We start from the raw sequence: 17612 nt of genomic DNA, 5'->3' as shown, positions 1-17612 counted from the left end.
TTAAATGTTGATGAAATGTAGGCTAACACTACTCTGTAGCTATCTTATTTCACTGTGGACATGAAGCCAACAGGTTAACACCACTCACAGACTAAAGGCTGCCCACCTTTCTTGGGGAAAAACTGGGTTCCAGATTGACATCCTTTCCTTTGTCTTTCCTCTCACTCTTTTCTCTCTTTCCTTTTTTGAAAACCAGATTTTGGTTTACTAGGCCACATTATTAACACTGTATTTCTGGCGCATCTACTGCCTGCATCTAAAGACGTCACTGATCAGTGAGCTAAGGCAGGACTAAACCATTTCATGCAGATACAGGGGGGTGGTCGTTTAATATGGAGGTTTGCTTTTTTGTCAATGGGGATTTTTAAATTTTACTGCCAAAACCAAGTAAAAACAAAGATCATTCATTTTATTATTATACTTGAAATATATTTATACTCAGTGATGATGGTTTATATAATGTATAATGTGATATTAGTTTATAATAATCTTTTGGGGCCCCTGTCAGTCAGGGGCCCTTGGAATTGTCCTAACTTTTTTCTCCCCTATACGTCGCCCATGGGGAGACCTGGAGCGCTCAAACTCCTGAGCGCAGGCGGACTTGAGTCCGCGTTCATGGACCGCTGAGGTTTCGGTTTCGTTTCTGGTTCTGTCTCTCCAGGAGCGCGCAGACATGGGCGCTGGCTGACGGTCACTTTGGGATGAATGTGTTGCAGTTCCACCACTTCACGCCAGAGAAATACAAAACTTAGCTTCAACCAAGGGCGACAGTCGGATTAAGTGTGAGTATGTAAAGTGTGTTCAGATTTATTTTAAGTGTCACAGTTTGGATCCTGAAGTGTTTTCTCTTGTATGAATCAGCTGCTCTGTTGTTTTCATAATAACGAAAAGAATGGGGAAGAGGAGTAATTATAGTGTCTTCCTTGTTGCAGCACCCTTTTTTATTTCTTTACAGCCTTCAGGCATGTATTACGTTTTCATTAATTAATAAACTAAGCCTTTAATTTACCCCTGAAGATGTTATGATTTAGTGTGAAACTACCTTCTTTTTGTATGTGTGCATCACATCTGTCCACTGGAAAGTCTGAAGTTAAGTTAATAAAGTAGAAAAAGTTCCACATTTTAGTAAATAAATACCCTATTTGCTTTCTTGCTGAGAGTTAGATGTGAAGATTGTGTGAACTCAAATGGTCTGATAACTTTCTTACAGTGGTGGAATTTAACCACATTTACTCTGGTAGGGGAAACTGGTGCGGTGAAGCTAGTGCGTTCAAAATATGATACAAACTAGTTTTATGGGTCTGCAATTAAATGGTGTAACTGTTATCTCTGCAATACAGACAGAAATGCATGGTATAGTCTTAAACAAAAAGAGAAATCATACCCTGCACAGCTCCTCCAGGTCTTCGAGAAGACCCATTCCCTCTTAGCTGGCAGTCCTGGGAGAAACCCCCTCGTTGAGCATGTTGTTCGCCTAAAGGATGGACGACCAATTCACCAAAGTCCCTACCATGTGCCACAACATGTAGTGGAAAATATACAGCAGGAGGTGGAGGAGCTTTGCGGCTTGCTCTGGTGCAAAATGGGTGCACATGGGAGGAGCAGTTGCAGTGCCGGGTCCCACCTTCTCTTCTTCCTCCATGTCCACCTTCATCTCCATCAAAGCCTAGCTTTTTGACGTTGCGGTCAAGTTGCATGTTTGGTACCCTGTAAACGCGGGTTTGAATCCCGGTAGGGTGACAGCTCTCTTTGTTACACAAACTAATATACACTGACTAAAGCTACATTTAAGAATTCACAATTGTTCTCCGGCATCTGGATACCAATGGCAGGTAGTCCAGGCCATGTGCTTCTCTTATGTGTGTGAGTGTGTAATAAACATGTTGTGGGGACATAAGTCAGTTTACACATTGTGGGGACTTTCCTTCCTTATGGGGACAAAACGCATATCCCCATAACTTAATTCATAACATTTTAGAGTGAAAACTTAAGGTTAAGATTATGGAAGTAGTGTTTAGGGTAAGTCTTCAGGAAATGAATGAAAATAGTCTGGAAAATAACAACAAATTGTTTCTTCTCAGATTTAACAAACCAGATAACTTGTGAGCTTTTACAGGTTCTAGTACCTTTGGACAGAGCTAGCTGTTTCCCTCTGTTTCCACTCTTTGTGCTAAGCTAAGCTAAGAGGTTGCTGAGAGTAATTTCATATTTAGTGTCAATCTTCTCATTTAAGTCTTTGCAAGAAAGCAAATGAGTGTATTTGCCAAAATGTTGAACTTTAACCTTTAACCACCTCTCTTCAGGGTGCTGTCAGGATGCAGAGGGGTTTCCAGTTGGGCCTGCTGCTTCTGGCCTTCCAGCTATTCCAGGAGGGTCTGGGCAACATCCCAGCAGTCACCCTGACTGTCCTGGGATTCAATGTGTATCTGTACATGTTCCCTGCCGCTCCGCTGATGAAGGTAATTCATCACTGAAACATTAGGAGCATCTCTACTGCTACTCACTCTGCCACTGGACTCTTGAGTTGTCAATTCAAAAACAACAATTTGTCATTTTCACAGGAGGTTATGTGCTGGACTTTTTCTTGGTTTGGACCAGAAACCTCCTGGAGTCCCAAGAAATAGTTGAGCACACAACCCAGCTTAAAAGTGAAGACATTTTCACACTTTGGTTATTCTACTGATTAAATAAATGAGATATAGGGCGTGAGGTGCTTGTAGGTGGATTTTGTTACTGTTGGACAGAGACGTGTCCTTTTTCCAGTCTTCGTGCTAAGGTAAGCTAAATGGCTGTAGCCTAAAATATTTGGTGGACAAATATGAGATTGGTATTGATCTTTTCATCTGTGCGTTTAAAATGTTGATCAGTGTTTTCCAAAGCTCAAGATAACTTTCCCTAAATATCTTGTTTTGTCCGCATCCAAAATATATTTAGTTTACAGTTATAGAGTAAACTAGTATAGAGTAAAGACACCAGAAGATATTCACATTTAAGAAGCTGAAATCAGAGAATTTTTATTACTCAAACAATTAATTTATTAATGATGATCAAGATAGTTGCAGATTCATATAATTATAGTAAAATTACTCCTTTCTGTCTATCCAATCGTCAGGCCTGTGTGAGCCTCCAGTATGTGTACAAGGATAAAGACTGGCGTCGCCTCTTCCTCTCCCCCCTGCACCACGTCGATGACTGGCATCTCTACTTCAACATGGTGTCCTTCCTCTGGAAAGGTATCAGGCTGGAGCGCCGTCTGGGCGGAGGCTGGTTCCTCTACCTGCTGTCAGTCTTCTCTCTGCTCACCGGATTGGTCTATCTGCTGCTGCAGGCGGCGCTGACAACCCTCATGAAAGACTCTGATCTGTTAGCAGAATTCATAGACGTGTCATCGCACAGTAGGGAGTGTGCTGTCGGCTTCTCAGGTGCAAACTACCTCAGGTGTTGTTGTTTTAACAACTGAACAAAGAAGGTATTTCTGTAGAGTTTTTCAAAAGTCACAAATTAGTCGACTAATCAGTTAGTTGATTGACACCAAAAGATGCCTAAAATTTTCTGTTTTCAACTTCTAAAATGTGAATATTTGCTAAACAAAACAAACCAAAAATGTCAACTTGTGCTCTGGTGAATTGTGATTATGCATTTTTCCCTTAGAGATCAACATTTTGAAGACTTTTATAAATGTCTGACATTTTATAAAGTGATTAATCAATTAATCAAGAAAGTCAATGTCAGAAAAATTATTTTCAGTTGCAGCATTAAAACAAAAAAAGTTTTCTGTTTTATGATAAAATTACATCTTATCTTCCTCTTAAATATCTATCTATATGTTTTTATGATGCTGTTGAATTTGATGCCAAGTTTATGAAGCTCTTCAATATAACTGTGTTTCTAGGTGTCCTGTTCGCTCTGAAGGTGGTCACTAACCATTATAACCCAGGTGGCGTCACGTTCGTGTTGAATATTCGTGTGTCCAACCGCTTCGCTAGCTGGGTGGAGCTGGTGATGATCTATCTAATTGCTCCGGGGTGAGATACTTTAGCAATTAAAGACATAACTCTGAGCAGGTTCTGAGTATGTAATCTGTTCACACTTTAGCACCACATTCAGGCTAATTAATTATATTAATTAATTAATTGTAATACTGAAAGATTCACAGGTGATCAACACAGAACAGGAACAGGAACATCTTAGAAATCAAAGTAATGCATATTGAGAAAAATAGTTGTCCTTTTCTTTGTTAAGTTTCCAAATGTTCGCAGTAGCCCCTACGTCACAGTACAGTAATTACACTGATTAGTATACTGTTTAACGTAGTGTATTTTTTATCTGTGCTTTAGGACTTCTTTGATTGGCCACCTGGCAGGTATCCTGGTGGGTTTGCTCTACACTGTGGGTCCACTGGAGACCATCATGAAGACAAGTGCAGGTCTGAATGTGTGTGTTGCTTTCTAGACCGTTTATATACTGTAAATATTTGTGTTGAATGAGTTTCTTCATCCTGTAACCTAAACAAAAATCTGTGTAGAAGTTTAAAAATGTGTAAAGATGAGGCTGCAGGCACTGAGGGCTTCTTCTTACACACTGTTGTTGTGTGACTTGGTGCACAGCTTTGACTTCAACTACAGAAGACGAGAAGTTTTATTTAATCAAGAGATGAATCAGAAAAGCAAAACATTGTTGTCATACTTTTTTACTTAAAGAGCTACAGCTTCTGTAATAACTGGTAATATTGTGCTGTGGCTAAAAGCCTCTTAGTTTTGCTAACGCTACAATTATTGATAATGCAAGAAATAAAAACAGGGACAGCATCCCTTGGTTTGCTTTTGTTGATTGGCTACTTACTCATGAATCCCATTTTTGAATTGGTTCTTTAACACACTTCACTTGTATTATAATCCTACAAATACAGTACTTTCTGTGGTTAATTTCATACTGTGTAACTTCACTTGAATATAAAAATGCTTAAAATGTTTGCTCATTTTAAATATTTAATTATAAATCAACTTCTGGATGTTAACATCTGACATCTGAATGTTAACTGTGCCACTAAGTCAGTGCATGTCAACAATTAATATGAAATATTTTCTCTGACTTTTTTTTTCTTTTTCCCCCCTGTCAGATGGAAATAATCCTCGAACAAGTTCATACTTCAACTTTTCAGGTACGATATAGTATTTGAGAAAACAGACTTAAAGCAGCAGTGTGCAAGATTTAGTGACATCTAGTGGTGAGGTTGCAGATTGCAATCAACTGAATACCCCTCGCTTCACCCTCCCCTTCCAAGCATGTAGGAAAAACTACACTCACCGGCCACTTTTACAGGTACACCTTGCTTGTACCGGGTTGGACCCCCTTTTGGCTTCAGAACTGCTTTATTTCTTCGTGGCATACTTTCACCAAGGTGTTGGAAACATTCCTGAGAGACTTTGGTCCATATTGACATGATAGCATCACACAGTTGCTGCAGATTTGTCGGCTCCACATCCATGATGCGAATCTCCCGATGCACCACATCCCAAAGGTGCTCTGTTGGATTAAGATGTGGTGAATGTGGAGGCCATCGGAGTACAGTGAAGTGAAACCAGGTTGAGGTGATTTGAGCTTTGTGACATGGTGCATTATCCTGCTGGAAGTAGCCATCAGAAGATGGGTACACTGTGGTCATAAAGGGAAGGACGTGGTCAGCCACATGTAGGCTGTCTCGTTTAAACGATGCTCAAATGGTACTAAGGGCCCCAAAGTGTGCCAAGAAAATATACCCCACACCATTACGCCACCACCACCAGCCTGAACCGTTGATACAAGGCAGGAAGGATCCATGCTTTCATGTTGTTTACGCGAAATTCTGACCCTAGCATTTGAATGTCGCAGCTGAAATCAAGACTCATCAGACCAGGCGACGTTTTTCCAATCTTCTATTTTCTAATTTTGGTGAGCTTGTGTGAATTGTAGCCTCAGTTTTCTGTTCGTAGCTGACAGGAGTGGCACCCGGTGTGGTCTTCTGCTGCTGTAGCCCATCAGCTTCAAGGTTCGACGTGTTGTGCGTTCAGAGATGGTATTCTGCACACCTTGGTTATAACGAGTGGTTATTTGAGTAACTGTTGCCTTTCTGTCATCTCGAATCAGTATACCCATTCTCTTTTGACCTCTGACATCAACAAGGCATTTTTGTCCACACAACTGCTGCTCACTGGATATTTTCTCTTGTTTACTGTAGAACATGGCGGTGGAATATCCGGGCACTAATGCAAACATAATTATCCTGCCATATTCTACCAATAGATCCCCATGTTTGGTCAGATGTGGCCAGACTGGGCCAGTTGAGGCCTGGTCCCCACCTTCACCAGCTTTTTAAACAAAAAATACTCTATTAACTATCTGTCCCAGCAGGCTGGAGGATGGTGTCAATCCTGTGGTCTGCAGACAGCCTTTTATATCCCCCTCTGGGCTGGTTTGCTCCCTCCTTTCCTTATGGTGAATGTCATGCTGCTTACATGTGTTGTTTTACCAATTAACACTGTTCTCCAGCTGTCATATATTACTGTATTGTTGACTTTCTATATTTTTATACTACTGGATAAGAAGTTCACCATTTACATTTCAACTTCAGTCTCACTGTATTTTTTAAAAGTTATGCATGCAAAATTTGACACACAATTATATTTCTTAAAAAATTAATACAAGAATAACGTCTGTAATGCTGTTTCTTACAACACTCTTGATGTTATGCTGGCATTTTTCTGCTTTCTGCTTATCATCTCTGTGATGTGTTTTCGTCAAGCATCTGTCGCTTTTTATGTCATCCACTATCTGGCGCGATTTCAGCAAGCCTCTGTCTGGTTTTTCTGTCATCAAAAATTCCCTCAGCAAGTTTGCTCACAGTTCACACAGGCTGTAATAATCAGAGGTTAGAAGTTGACAATCAAACCCTTAATCAGTAATTAAACATGTGGTCTCAATCGGTAATTAAACATCTGCAGCCTCTCCTGCAGTCAATCCTCCCACTCAAGAATCTAACCACGGTGAGCTTGTTTCTGTGTTCATGACTACAGTTCACTACTTATAAGTAAAAACAAGGCACATCTAGGTGAAAAGAAAATGATTAAGAATGATTAATGATTAATACTAATTAAGGATAATAAAATGATTAAGAATGATTAATTAAGAATGATTAATTTATGCAACACCCATATATCTTACACATTGGTCTTTAAAGGGACAGTATAATACTGTATATACAGGTTTTGTTTGATCATGGTTATTCAGTAACTTAGGGTACCACTAGTGCTGTTTGCCTCAGTGCCTTTTTTGTTACTACCGCTGAGAAACGTTAAAATGCTACACATAGTGTAATGAAAGAAGAAAATGGAAAGGAGAGTATTCATAACATACTGAAAAAGCAGGGATACACTCTGGAAAATGATTTGTACTGTTAATTACATTGTAATCAGTGGGGCACATTAATTGGGGAACCTCTTTTTCTGGGCTTTTTCACTTTGCAAACCTAGGACATGCACAGAAAAGATATATAACTCAATAAAGGAGAGGGAAAAAGCCGAAAACCATAATACCACCTCTTTAAGATTACCATGTTGCTTTTGAATGAATTCAATTCCATTGCATATTATGTTCTCATTTTCTCAAATGTTTTTTATGAAGTGGCACCCTAAAAACAAAACCGAAGTACACACAGCCATCCACTATTGTGTACTGTTGGGTCTGTTTTTAATGTAATTTTATTGTCTACATGCGTGTAAATGTGTTAGGTTACAGTGGGACTACACGAGAACACTCAGAAGATCCACAGCATGCAGAAGATCATACTGTAGATGATGCATCTAAATCTGATATTGCAAGACTGACAGAGGAAGAGCAGTTAGAGATGGCAATCAGAAACAGCCTGAATGATGGAGGTAAGAGAGAAAAATGACAACTAATGGACGGAGGCTGGTGTGTGCTGTTGCTGCTGAGCAAAATGTTTTATTCCTACCAGTCAATCGGTTTAAAGTCAGTACAAATAAGAGCCAAATAAATGTCAGAAACGCACACATTTAGTAATGAGATCATATTTTTTAGGACGAACCAGGCAGAGAGAAACTGCACGTCCAGCTTATGGTGTCCACCCCACTGCGGAGGAGGTGAGACTTGAGGAGCTCAGGAGGAGGAGATTGAGGAGGTTTGGAGAAGTTTCCAACAAGCGGAGGAGAAGATTGTAATAATGACACTTTCACAATATCTCATATAATCAGTCTCCTACCAACAGTACATCGCAGTGTGAAAATTGTTGGGGTAGCTTCTTTCCATCACTCTGTCTACTTTGTGCTTTTGTGTTTCTCGTGAGGACTTTCTTGTTGAGAACACACCAGATCTTATCACTGCTTTATGGGCAGAAGCTGAATGAAGGATTTGGTCTGTGCGCTAGAAATAAAACTCTACATTATGGGGTATTATGTGGCAGATTATTCCTTGGTGGGGACCAGTTGTCCGGCTAAGCAGAGACTAGAGGAAGTTACTGATCACTTGACGGACACTTGATATGATCTGGTCACTTCCATGTACATAAATGTATATTTGCAGATTTTAAATGTACCCTTCCACAGGCACTATCACACTTATAATAATTTATTTTACAATGCATTCTATATTCTGTAGGATTGCCGCTCTCTTTATTGTTTACTTTTTCATCTTCTGTAAGGCCTACTTCATAGCTGGCATTTTTTCTGTTCTGACTAGGGAATAGTCGAACTCGAACCTTTCCTTAAAAACCATCTGCTATTAGATAAAATGTTTAGCTCCTGGACGTAGACTTGTTTGTTGTTAAAAACAACAACATTTACCAGGACAATGTACATACAGGTGGATTTTTCAATTTATGCCGATTAACCACTTCCTATTGCTAACATTCAGTTTTTGTTCCCTTTAACCCTTTAATCTTTCTCCAACCTCAGCAAAGTTTTTTTTTTTTTGTCTAAACATTACCAAACCATAACAACACAGAGGTGGCAGATCAGAAACCAGCAATCCTTTTGGTATTTGTCATGTTTGTAGTGGTTCTGTTCAAATTACAGTTTTGCACAATAAAGATTTACTTCTTTTCAAATTCTGCTTGTTGAAATTTATTTCTCAGGTATGGTAGGGCCTAGTGACCATCGTAGGGATAATAACTGACGAGCTGAACGCTCAACATCTTTTTAATGGAGGATGTGGAGGAGATCAGACGGTTGTTATGTTTATTTATGATCATGTGATTTTTTGGGGGGGGGGCTTTTGAGTGAAACATGTTCTGTGTTGTGTTTTGTAAAATGCCCAGAAGAAAAAATCAGCCATTGGATAAAAATACTGTCAGACAGCTGACTTTGTTTGGTAAATATGATTTTAAGTAGTTTTTTTTTAGAGAAGATGTAGGTTTCTTTTATGGATTTCCTTCAACACAACACTCCTAATACAAGAACATAATTAACAATAACAATAGCTTTAAACATGGATGAGTTTTTATTTGTATTTGCTCTTTCATTTTCCTTATTTATTTCTATGTGTACTGTGGGATATTGGAAATAAACTTAATAAATACATGTTTAAAAAATATAAGTGACATATTGACAGGTTTTCATGCTGTAGATCACATTTTAGTGCTGCATCCAACAGCAGCAACATAATCGTTCCCTTGTCCGAGGCTTTGTGATGGCCCTGAACCTCTCTCCCTCTTCCGCCTCTCCTCTTGCTTCCATCCCTCCTGCTGCTCTTCTTCCTCTTCCTCCTCCTCCTCAGTGGTGATCCTCGCGTCCACTTCCTGCTTGGTGATGTTATTCTGAGTGGCCTCAGGATTGTCAAAGCAACCTTCCTCGCAGATGGACGAGGAAGAGGAGGTGGTGGCGTCTGTGCGGTCAGTGGGTGTCGGTACAGCGTTGAAGGCGATGAAGCCGATGAGGATGACCACCAGCGAGACCAGGTAGAGACCAGAGAACTGAGAAGGAGCAGAGAGCGAGCAGCTTACATCTAAATTTAATTTTATGAACAAAGGTGATCCAGTAAGGGAGCATTTTATGTGGCGAGGTGATGCCTTAACTGGAGCGAAGCATTAAAAAAAACAAATAAAAAAAAACCCAAATGTATTTTGGGTCCAGTCCACAGTGGTTGTCCTTACTGTTAGGTAGAGTAGGTAACTGCCTTTGGCCCTAAATGAAGAGGGCCCCCTAAAAGCTTTGGATTACTATTTTAATTCATATAATCTCTGCAACATGCCTTTGTAAAAATCGGTTATATTTTATGTTTTTTACTTGTCTTGTTTAAAGGTCATTTAATGGACATCATTCGCTCACAAGTTTATAAACTTTGAATCTGCAAGCAGCTGTGGGAAAACATGACATTGAAATTAAACTTTAACCTTTATTATTATTCAGTAATGTTGCGTCACGGTCACGTACAGTCAGGTCATTGTGACCCAAAAGTGGTCACAATGACCTGACTATCATTTTCAGTCATTGTTTTTTCATTGTTGTTCAACTACTGTTTGTTTTATTGTTTGTCTCTATGCTTTTATTAGTGTTTTATTATGAGTGTTATCACTTGCACTGCAAATTAGCTATGGCTAGAAGTCATACATACATTTATATAATTTGTATTTTATTTAAATGTAACAACAAAAACAAATTAATGAATTAAATAAATAAATAAAGGGTACATCTGGTAATATTCTAAATTTTCCTTATTGTAAACAACTTCCATGGTAACACCAAAAACCAGCAACGTGTTCATTTTTTATTTAGAAAACTTCACTCAAACTGGAGGAACTTGTGCATTTACTGGGTCTATTTTCAGCAGAGGATGTATCCACATTTGGTGCTAGAGTGAGTAGATATGAGGGAAAATCTCACTCAGTGCAACTGTGTGGCTCTTTTATGTGTTTTTAATAGTTTTTGAACATCAGTGAAGCTCTATGGCAAAGACAAAGAACATATATCAGACTGTGATACACACAATGTTCGTAGATACATTTGTTGTGGTCTTTTCATTGGATTTAATGACACGAAGAAAACTACAGAGTAATCCTTGAAGGCTAGTGTTAGGGGGTAAAAATGTATGTGTGTCTGCTTACATTGTACTGGAAGATGAAAACCCCAAAGAAGAGGCTGAAGAGGTCAGTGGTGAGCAGGGAGAGGTTGACGGAGGTGGCGCTACTCAGCTTCATCACTATAGGCATACAGCTGTACAGAGTGTACATACACAACGCAAAGGCAGAGAACAGGAGCCCTGAGAGGAGAGATGCTTGTTAAAAGAACAATCCAACATTATGGAAATATGCTTATTCACCTTTTTAAGCAGATGATCAACTTAATCTACATGTCCATTACAGAGATCTGGGACATTTTAACCTTCTTTAGCACAAAGACTAGAAGAAAACTGCTTGTAAAACTTAAAAGCTGTTTCTGTGTCTTTCTGTCCCTTAGTCACCAAAAATGTTGAATGCAGCATTAAATACTGATTGATTTATAATGTGGTTATTCTGCTCCTCTGATATAAAGGGGACAGATTTAATCATTGCTGTAACCAACAGAAGTCAATATGGGGTAATAATATTGCCCCTTCTTGTTCATCTTTGTTTTTTACAAGGGAAATTGCTTCAATTCAAACTTTTCAGTTTAGTCAGAAAATGTTTTGTCTTCAAAATGTTTGTGTGTGAGATGAGTACTGACCGACTTGCCAGCTCCACTGGATGTTAGCAACTTCATTACGCTCCAGGATCACCCTGAGTAAAGGACAAAGAACACCAGATTAACCATAATGTTTAATGAGTCCTAAAACTGATCACGCCCATACACACTTACATCTGTATGGTGCTGATGATTGTGCCAAACAGGCCAACCATGCCCAGGAACTCCACCCTGCTCAGGTTCTTCACTGTGTATTCCTGACTGACATTAGACACGGCGTACAGCGTAGCGCTGAGCAGCACCAAACCGTCACCTAACAAGATATTTGAGGCTGAGGGGACGAGAGACAGATATCATTACTGTGGTCCAACAACTCATTGGCCTGATGGTGGTGCAAAGTTCTCAGGTACAGGTCATTAGGTTTTTGTGATTACCAAAATAAATTGACTAATTAGGGAGACAAGTAAACATTTGTTTACTTGATTGACCTGAAGACAAAAAAAACTGATATTGGGGAATTCACTGCTGATGCTTCACTTTTACTCCTACTCCTCCATATTTAAAATATATTTTAAATTGAGATTTAAGACAGATTAAAAATATTTGTGATCACATTTCTTACCATTTTGAAATGCTTTTAACTTTAAGAGAGCTAAAGAGGGTTCTTAAGTTGGCTCATATATCCTGGAGCCTCTTGCCTCAAACAGGGATGAAGAACGGGTTATAGAGGTCTGGTAAGCTAATTTCTACCTAACTCCACAGCCCCAGATTTTTTTTCCAAACTTGTAGTCTTTAGGCCCAAACGACACTGACTTAACTGACATCACTTGAGGCAGTTTATCAGACTTTTGTGTAGCTTCCTTTGGAGCCCTAAAAGGCTCGTAAACAGACTTTGATGTATAAAATTGGCACAATTCCCCATTAAGTCTGTGATTATAGTAAAGGTGGAGGATTTTTACTATTACTCTTTCACTAAAGTCCAGCTTGCTACATGCTGGCCCTGATCAATCAATGGCTAAACAAATTATAGCCTGGGCTATTGACGAACTCAGAGTGATTAATCACTACAAGGAAGTTCTTACTGGAGCCCTGGTCTCGTCCAGCCAGCAGGTCGGCCCCCACCATGGCCCCCACTCCGAGGAGACAGATGCAGACGGCTACATAGTGGACCGGCCTGTAGCGTGTCTTCAAAACCCACCAGGACAGTATCATCAGGACCGGGATCACAAAGCAGTCCAACATCTGGAGACGGGAACACATATTCAAATATCAACACAGATATCAATAAATACAACTAACCTATTAGCAGATGTGTGAATCTCCCGTTTAAGTCCAATAAGAACAACACATGAATAATGAACCATGAGTTGTCATATATGCACTATTAATAATAAAAAAATGAAACTTCCAGAATGAGAGCAAGTTTATTGTTTGCATTTTTATAAACCCAGTCGACAGATTGGAACTTTTCAACATTGTCTTTCAGTTCTTGACCCTCACGACTTGCCACATCTCTGGCTCTGAGACCTGTTTCTTTACAACAAATACTTCATTCATGAAACCCACACTAACATAACCTGTACCCACCTGTACACTGGTGAGGGTGGTGTATTGGTATGCTTTAACCACCACGTAGTTGGCTTCCACATCCACCAGCCCCAGCAGAAGGTACTTCCACCATCGCCTCTTCAGAATCTGTAAAATATTTCCATCCCCTGTGTTTTAAAGGAGAACACCCCTGAACTTCAGTATTGACATTTTTTTGTTTCACCACCAAGCCTGAGGACAGTTGTTGCTCGTAGGCAGATGAGTTGCATCTACCATCTTTGCTTGTTCCATTCAGTATTAAGAAATTTGTGAATTCATGGCACATCCAAACAATTTGAGAATGTCATCTTAGCTATATACTAAGTTGTATACTTTTTTGAATACCTGTCAGTTGTAGAAGTTCTCAGATACTTTACTTGAGTAAAAGTAGCAACACCACACTGTAAAAGGTTTTTTTTACATATGAACGTCCTGCATTGAAAAAATTACTTTAGTAAAAGTGTTAAGAATAATCTGCAAAAAAGATATCAAAAGTAAAAAATAAATAAATGCAGAAAATGGCCTTGTGAGTGTTAAACTACTGATATATCATCATGTGTAAGTTGCGATGGATAATAGCGTCTGCCAAATTTAAAAAAAAGAGATTTGAATGTAATATTGCATTGGTTGGTAGCATTTTACTGCTGTACAGTAGTTGGTCAAGGTAAAGAAAATTGTACACACTGTTGGGTACTTTAATTTATATCAATGCATCATTTATCACATGTTTTGTAAAAATAAAATCTATAATTTGCAAGTAACTGGTAATTAAAGCTGTCACAAATGTAATGTAGTTAAAAGAACCAAATTGTTGTGGAGAAGCCGCACAAAGGGGCATGAAATAGATACTCAAGTAAAGTACCTAAAATTTGTACTTAAGTATAGTACTTAAATAAATATACTTTCAACCATTGATGCCTGTTTATAAAATATTGTTGCTATAGTGCAGAAGCAAACATTTAAGCATATAACTTGAATCACAGAATACTAAAAGTAAAACAAAAACATTTGGTATTATTGCTACCATTTAAAAAAGGATTACTGCTATTTTACAGGTATTATCTCAGGTGTTCAGACCCTAAGTGGTGGTGTTACCTGTTCTACAGAGCAGCATAGTGGTGTAGGTTAGACTAAGCAGGGCGTAGTTGAAGAAGCTCTGCAGCATGGGTGTGTTAACACGGAAGTCTGTGGCCAGGAACTGGGAGCTGATGGCCGTCCCACAGATGAGACAAGCCAGGCCCTGACCCATGGCCAATGTCTTGGCCAACTGCCTAAGAGAGAGGAGAGACAAAAATCTGTAAAGATACCAGGCATATTTATTTATGTATTTACTGTAAGTTGCATTTTGTCGACCTTTTTAAACATTCTTGAGAACAGTGGTAAGGAAGCCCTGAAAGGCAAAAAAGAAACTTCTGGTGATCCATTTAAAAAAAAAGTTTTATCTTAATAGTTTTCTCTCCTGTGTTTATAAATAGAGAATAGATGAAAGTTAGGTAGAATTTTTTTGTCAGGAACATTTTCTAAGAAAAGAAAACATGAATGATTTTAGTCCTGGTTAGGTTAGAACCTGGGTTAGTGGTTAACAATATTCAAAATGAATATTAACAACAAACACTTTCCAACAAATGATCATGACAAAAAATATTATTTTCATATGGAAAAAACTTTTTCCACAGGTTTCACAGATGCAAAAAAAAAAAAGAAACTTATCAACAATTATTAAGTCACAAACAGAGAAGAAAACAATTTAGATCAGACTAAGAAAATGGATCACTAGAAATGTTTTTCTCTGCCTCTTAGTGCTTCCGTACTGGCTACAATGATCTAAACAGGAAAAGTTTGACAATTATAAGTATTATAGATAATTATATATATTCACTTTCTTTTTTGTTAAGAGTTAGATGAGAAGACTTAAACCACTTTTATGTCCACACACTAAATATAAGGCAACAGCCAGCAGCTGGCTATCTTAGCTTAGCACAAAGACTGAAAACAGGGGGAAACCGCTAGCCTGGGTCTGTTTTAAGATAAAAAAAATCCACCTACCTGCACCTCTGACGCTCATTCTCGTTTGTTTACTCTATACAAAAATGTAATTACAACTTACATTAGGAAGGTACTTCAAGTACCAAAAATAAAAAGTATGCATTATGCAAAATGAACCATTTCAGAAACAATATGCAGTAGGCCTATATGATATTATTGGACTATAATTATTGATGCGTTGATGTGTTCATCATTTTAATGTCGCAGTTGGTAAAGGTGTAGCTAATTTTAATTAATTTATAAAGGCTACTGTTAGGTAGCTTGAGAATTTTTCCCAATAAAGTCCTATATTATCCCATAATAATACGTCATAATTTATTTTTTGATTGTATTTTGTACCATAGATCTAAAAAGTAACGAGTAACTAAAGTTATCAAATGAATGTAGTGGAGTAAGAAGTTCAATATTTCCCTTTGAAATGTAGTGGAGTATAAAATAGCATAAAAAGTACATAAAAATTGTGCAGTACTTGAGTAAATGTACTAAGGTTAAGTTCCACCACTGCCTTTAAGACTTTTACACCAGTAACATCTAATTAAAAATAACAGTGCCACTATTTGATGCAGACTACTGGCTGAATGCAGAAAGACCTCAGCTCCAACGATACATCTAAAGTTGTGAACTTCCTTCTTTATAACTCTCTAACATGGGTCTCTTCCTCTCATCTCCTCTGTCCACTCACCAGGTGAAAACTCCCTTGGGGTTAAATTTCCTGATCCACACCATGAGTCCACTGCTCGGATTCTCGTAGCTCATGTACCCGGATGCATCCTCGGACTGCTTAGTTGCCATGTTGCCACACGAGTGTTGGAGGAATCATCTCTGAGTTTTTAACTGTTACAAGCTTTTCACTCCTTGACTTGATTGATGATTAACTGACTCAGAGGACAAAGATTACTCTTTCACTTATTTGTGTGTATAATGTGTTGAAGACAGGTTGCAGCACTTAAAGATAAGAACTGATGATGAAAGAGACACTGAAAGAAGTCATCACTGTGCTTCCTCTTGTATTCACCCTCATGTGTTATCTGCTGATGAGATAACAGCTCATGTTGGAGGAAAAGTGCTTCATTGTTGAAACTGACTAAGTACATTTACTCTTGGTGAAATGATAACCGTTCCCTGAAAGCTCTACTAGAGTTTCTTACAGATATTAAGGCCTGATTGGCTTTTAACTTTTTAAATTTGAAGGAAGAAAAAACTAAAGTCATAGTTTGTCACTTAAGTTTAGGTCTGTGATGTCGCTCCTATGGACCTAGGTTCCCTGCAACCATATATAAAACACAGAGTCACCAATCTCTCCGTCAAAATGGACAATGATTTTAAATTTGACAAGCAGATTAAGTCTGTGGTTCAATCCAGTTTTTATTATTTTAGGCTTTTATCTATTATTAGATCTGTTCTGGCCTCACTCCACTGGCTCCCTGTCCATTATAGAACCCATTTTAAGATTTAAAGATGTTGAGATATGCTAAGGCACCAACCTCAGCATATCTCAGACCAATTACTCCCCCTCGAGGTCGCTGAGGTCCAATTATCAGCGGCGTCTTGTCGTCCCTAAAATCCCGCTAACAACCAGAGGTCACCATGCCTTTTCAGCAGTCGCCCCTAAACTATGGAATGAGATCCCCCCCCCCCCCCCCCCCCCCATGTCAAAATGGCCCAGACCTTCGAAACTGTAATACCTCATCTAAAACCTACTTTTATTCCTTGGCTTTTAATCCAGCATGAGCGCTGTGTGGTCTTTATTTTTTATTATAGATTCTATAATCTATAATTTTTTATTATAGATTGTGTGTTGTCTATGTTTTATGTGTTTTATGTGCTATTACCTTTTTTATTTAGTCTTTGTGCAGCACTTTGGTAACTTTATTGTTGTTGTTTTTTAAATTGTCCTATATAAATAAAGTGGACTGGATTGGATTAACTCAAGCACTGTTTACTTAAGTACAATTGTGAGGTAGTGGTGTTGCCATTTTATGGTACTTTACTTCTACACCACTGCAATTCAAAGGCAAATATTGTACTTTTTACTCTACTTTTCTGATTCAGATTAATAATACAAAAACATCACTGCAACTACATATATTGGGGCAAAAACAGAAGAGAAAGGCTAAGAAGTAAGGAAACAGATGGAGAGCTGTTGTAGTATAATAAAAATACAAAGGTAAATCAATGGTGTTCAAATGCTTTGCACCTCACATAGACCTACATTACACTATCTTAGACCAGTGGTTCTCAAGCAAAGTGTATGAAACCCCTAACCCAAGTAATCATCCATTCTGTCATTGTGTTACTTATGGGTGGAATTATAATCAAAATAAATTA

The 17612-nt window shown here is 38.5% G+C and overlaps 2 protein-coding genes across 4 annotated transcripts; one reads left to right on the top strand and one right to left on the bottom strand.

Annotated features, from left to right (window-relative positions):
- The first annotated feature begins 616 nt into the window (after positions 1-616).
- LOC119882846 (rhomboid-related protein 4-like) lies at positions 617-9100 on the top strand. Of its 3 annotated transcripts, none has more exons than XM_038693135.1 (8): positions 617-782; positions 2304-2459; positions 3113-3233; positions 3893-4025; positions 4338-4426; positions 5120-5161; positions 7767-7913; positions 8077-9100. In XM_038693135.1, the coding sequence occupies exons 2-8, from the start codon at positions 2316-2318 to the stop codon at positions 8214-8216; spliced, it is 816 nt and encodes a 271-aa protein (XP_038549063.1). In that variant the 5' UTR covers positions 617-782; positions 2304-2315; the 3' UTR covers positions 8217-9100. The 3 variants fall into 3 exon arrangements, with proteins under 3 accessions (XP_038549063.1, XP_038549062.1, XP_038549061.1); XM_038693134.1 differs by having other exon boundaries at positions 621-786; positions 3113-3422; XM_038693133.1 differs by having other exon boundaries at positions 623-782; positions 3113-3422.
- A 182-nt stretch (positions 9101-9282) lies between these two features.
- Positions 9283-16308, bottom strand: LOC119882843 (solute carrier family 35 member F2-like). The gene is made up of 8 exons (XM_038693130.1): positions 15967-16308; positions 14334-14509; positions 13239-13366; positions 12734-12893; positions 11826-11982; positions 11694-11746; positions 11096-11250; positions 9283-9964 (listed from the first exon to the last, which is right to left on the bottom strand). Exons 1-8 carry the CDS (start codon positions 16074-16076, stop codon positions 9620-9622), a joined length of 1284 nt encoding a protein of 427 aa, XP_038549058.1. The 5' UTR covers positions 16077-16308; the 3' UTR covers positions 9283-9619.
- Between the last annotated feature and the right edge of the window lie 1304 nt (positions 16309-17612).

This window comes from Micropterus salmoides, unplaced genomic scaffold, assembly GCF_014851395.1.
Source record: "Micropterus salmoides isolate LMB-PRFRI ecotype aquatic unplaced genomic scaffold, ASM1485139v1 Ms_hic_scaffold_3, whole genome shotgun sequence".
Taxonomy (NCBI): domain Eukaryota; kingdom Metazoa; phylum Chordata; class Actinopteri; order Centrarchiformes; family Centrarchidae; genus Micropterus; species Micropterus salmoides.
This window is presented reverse-complemented; position numbering and strand designations above follow the sequence as displayed.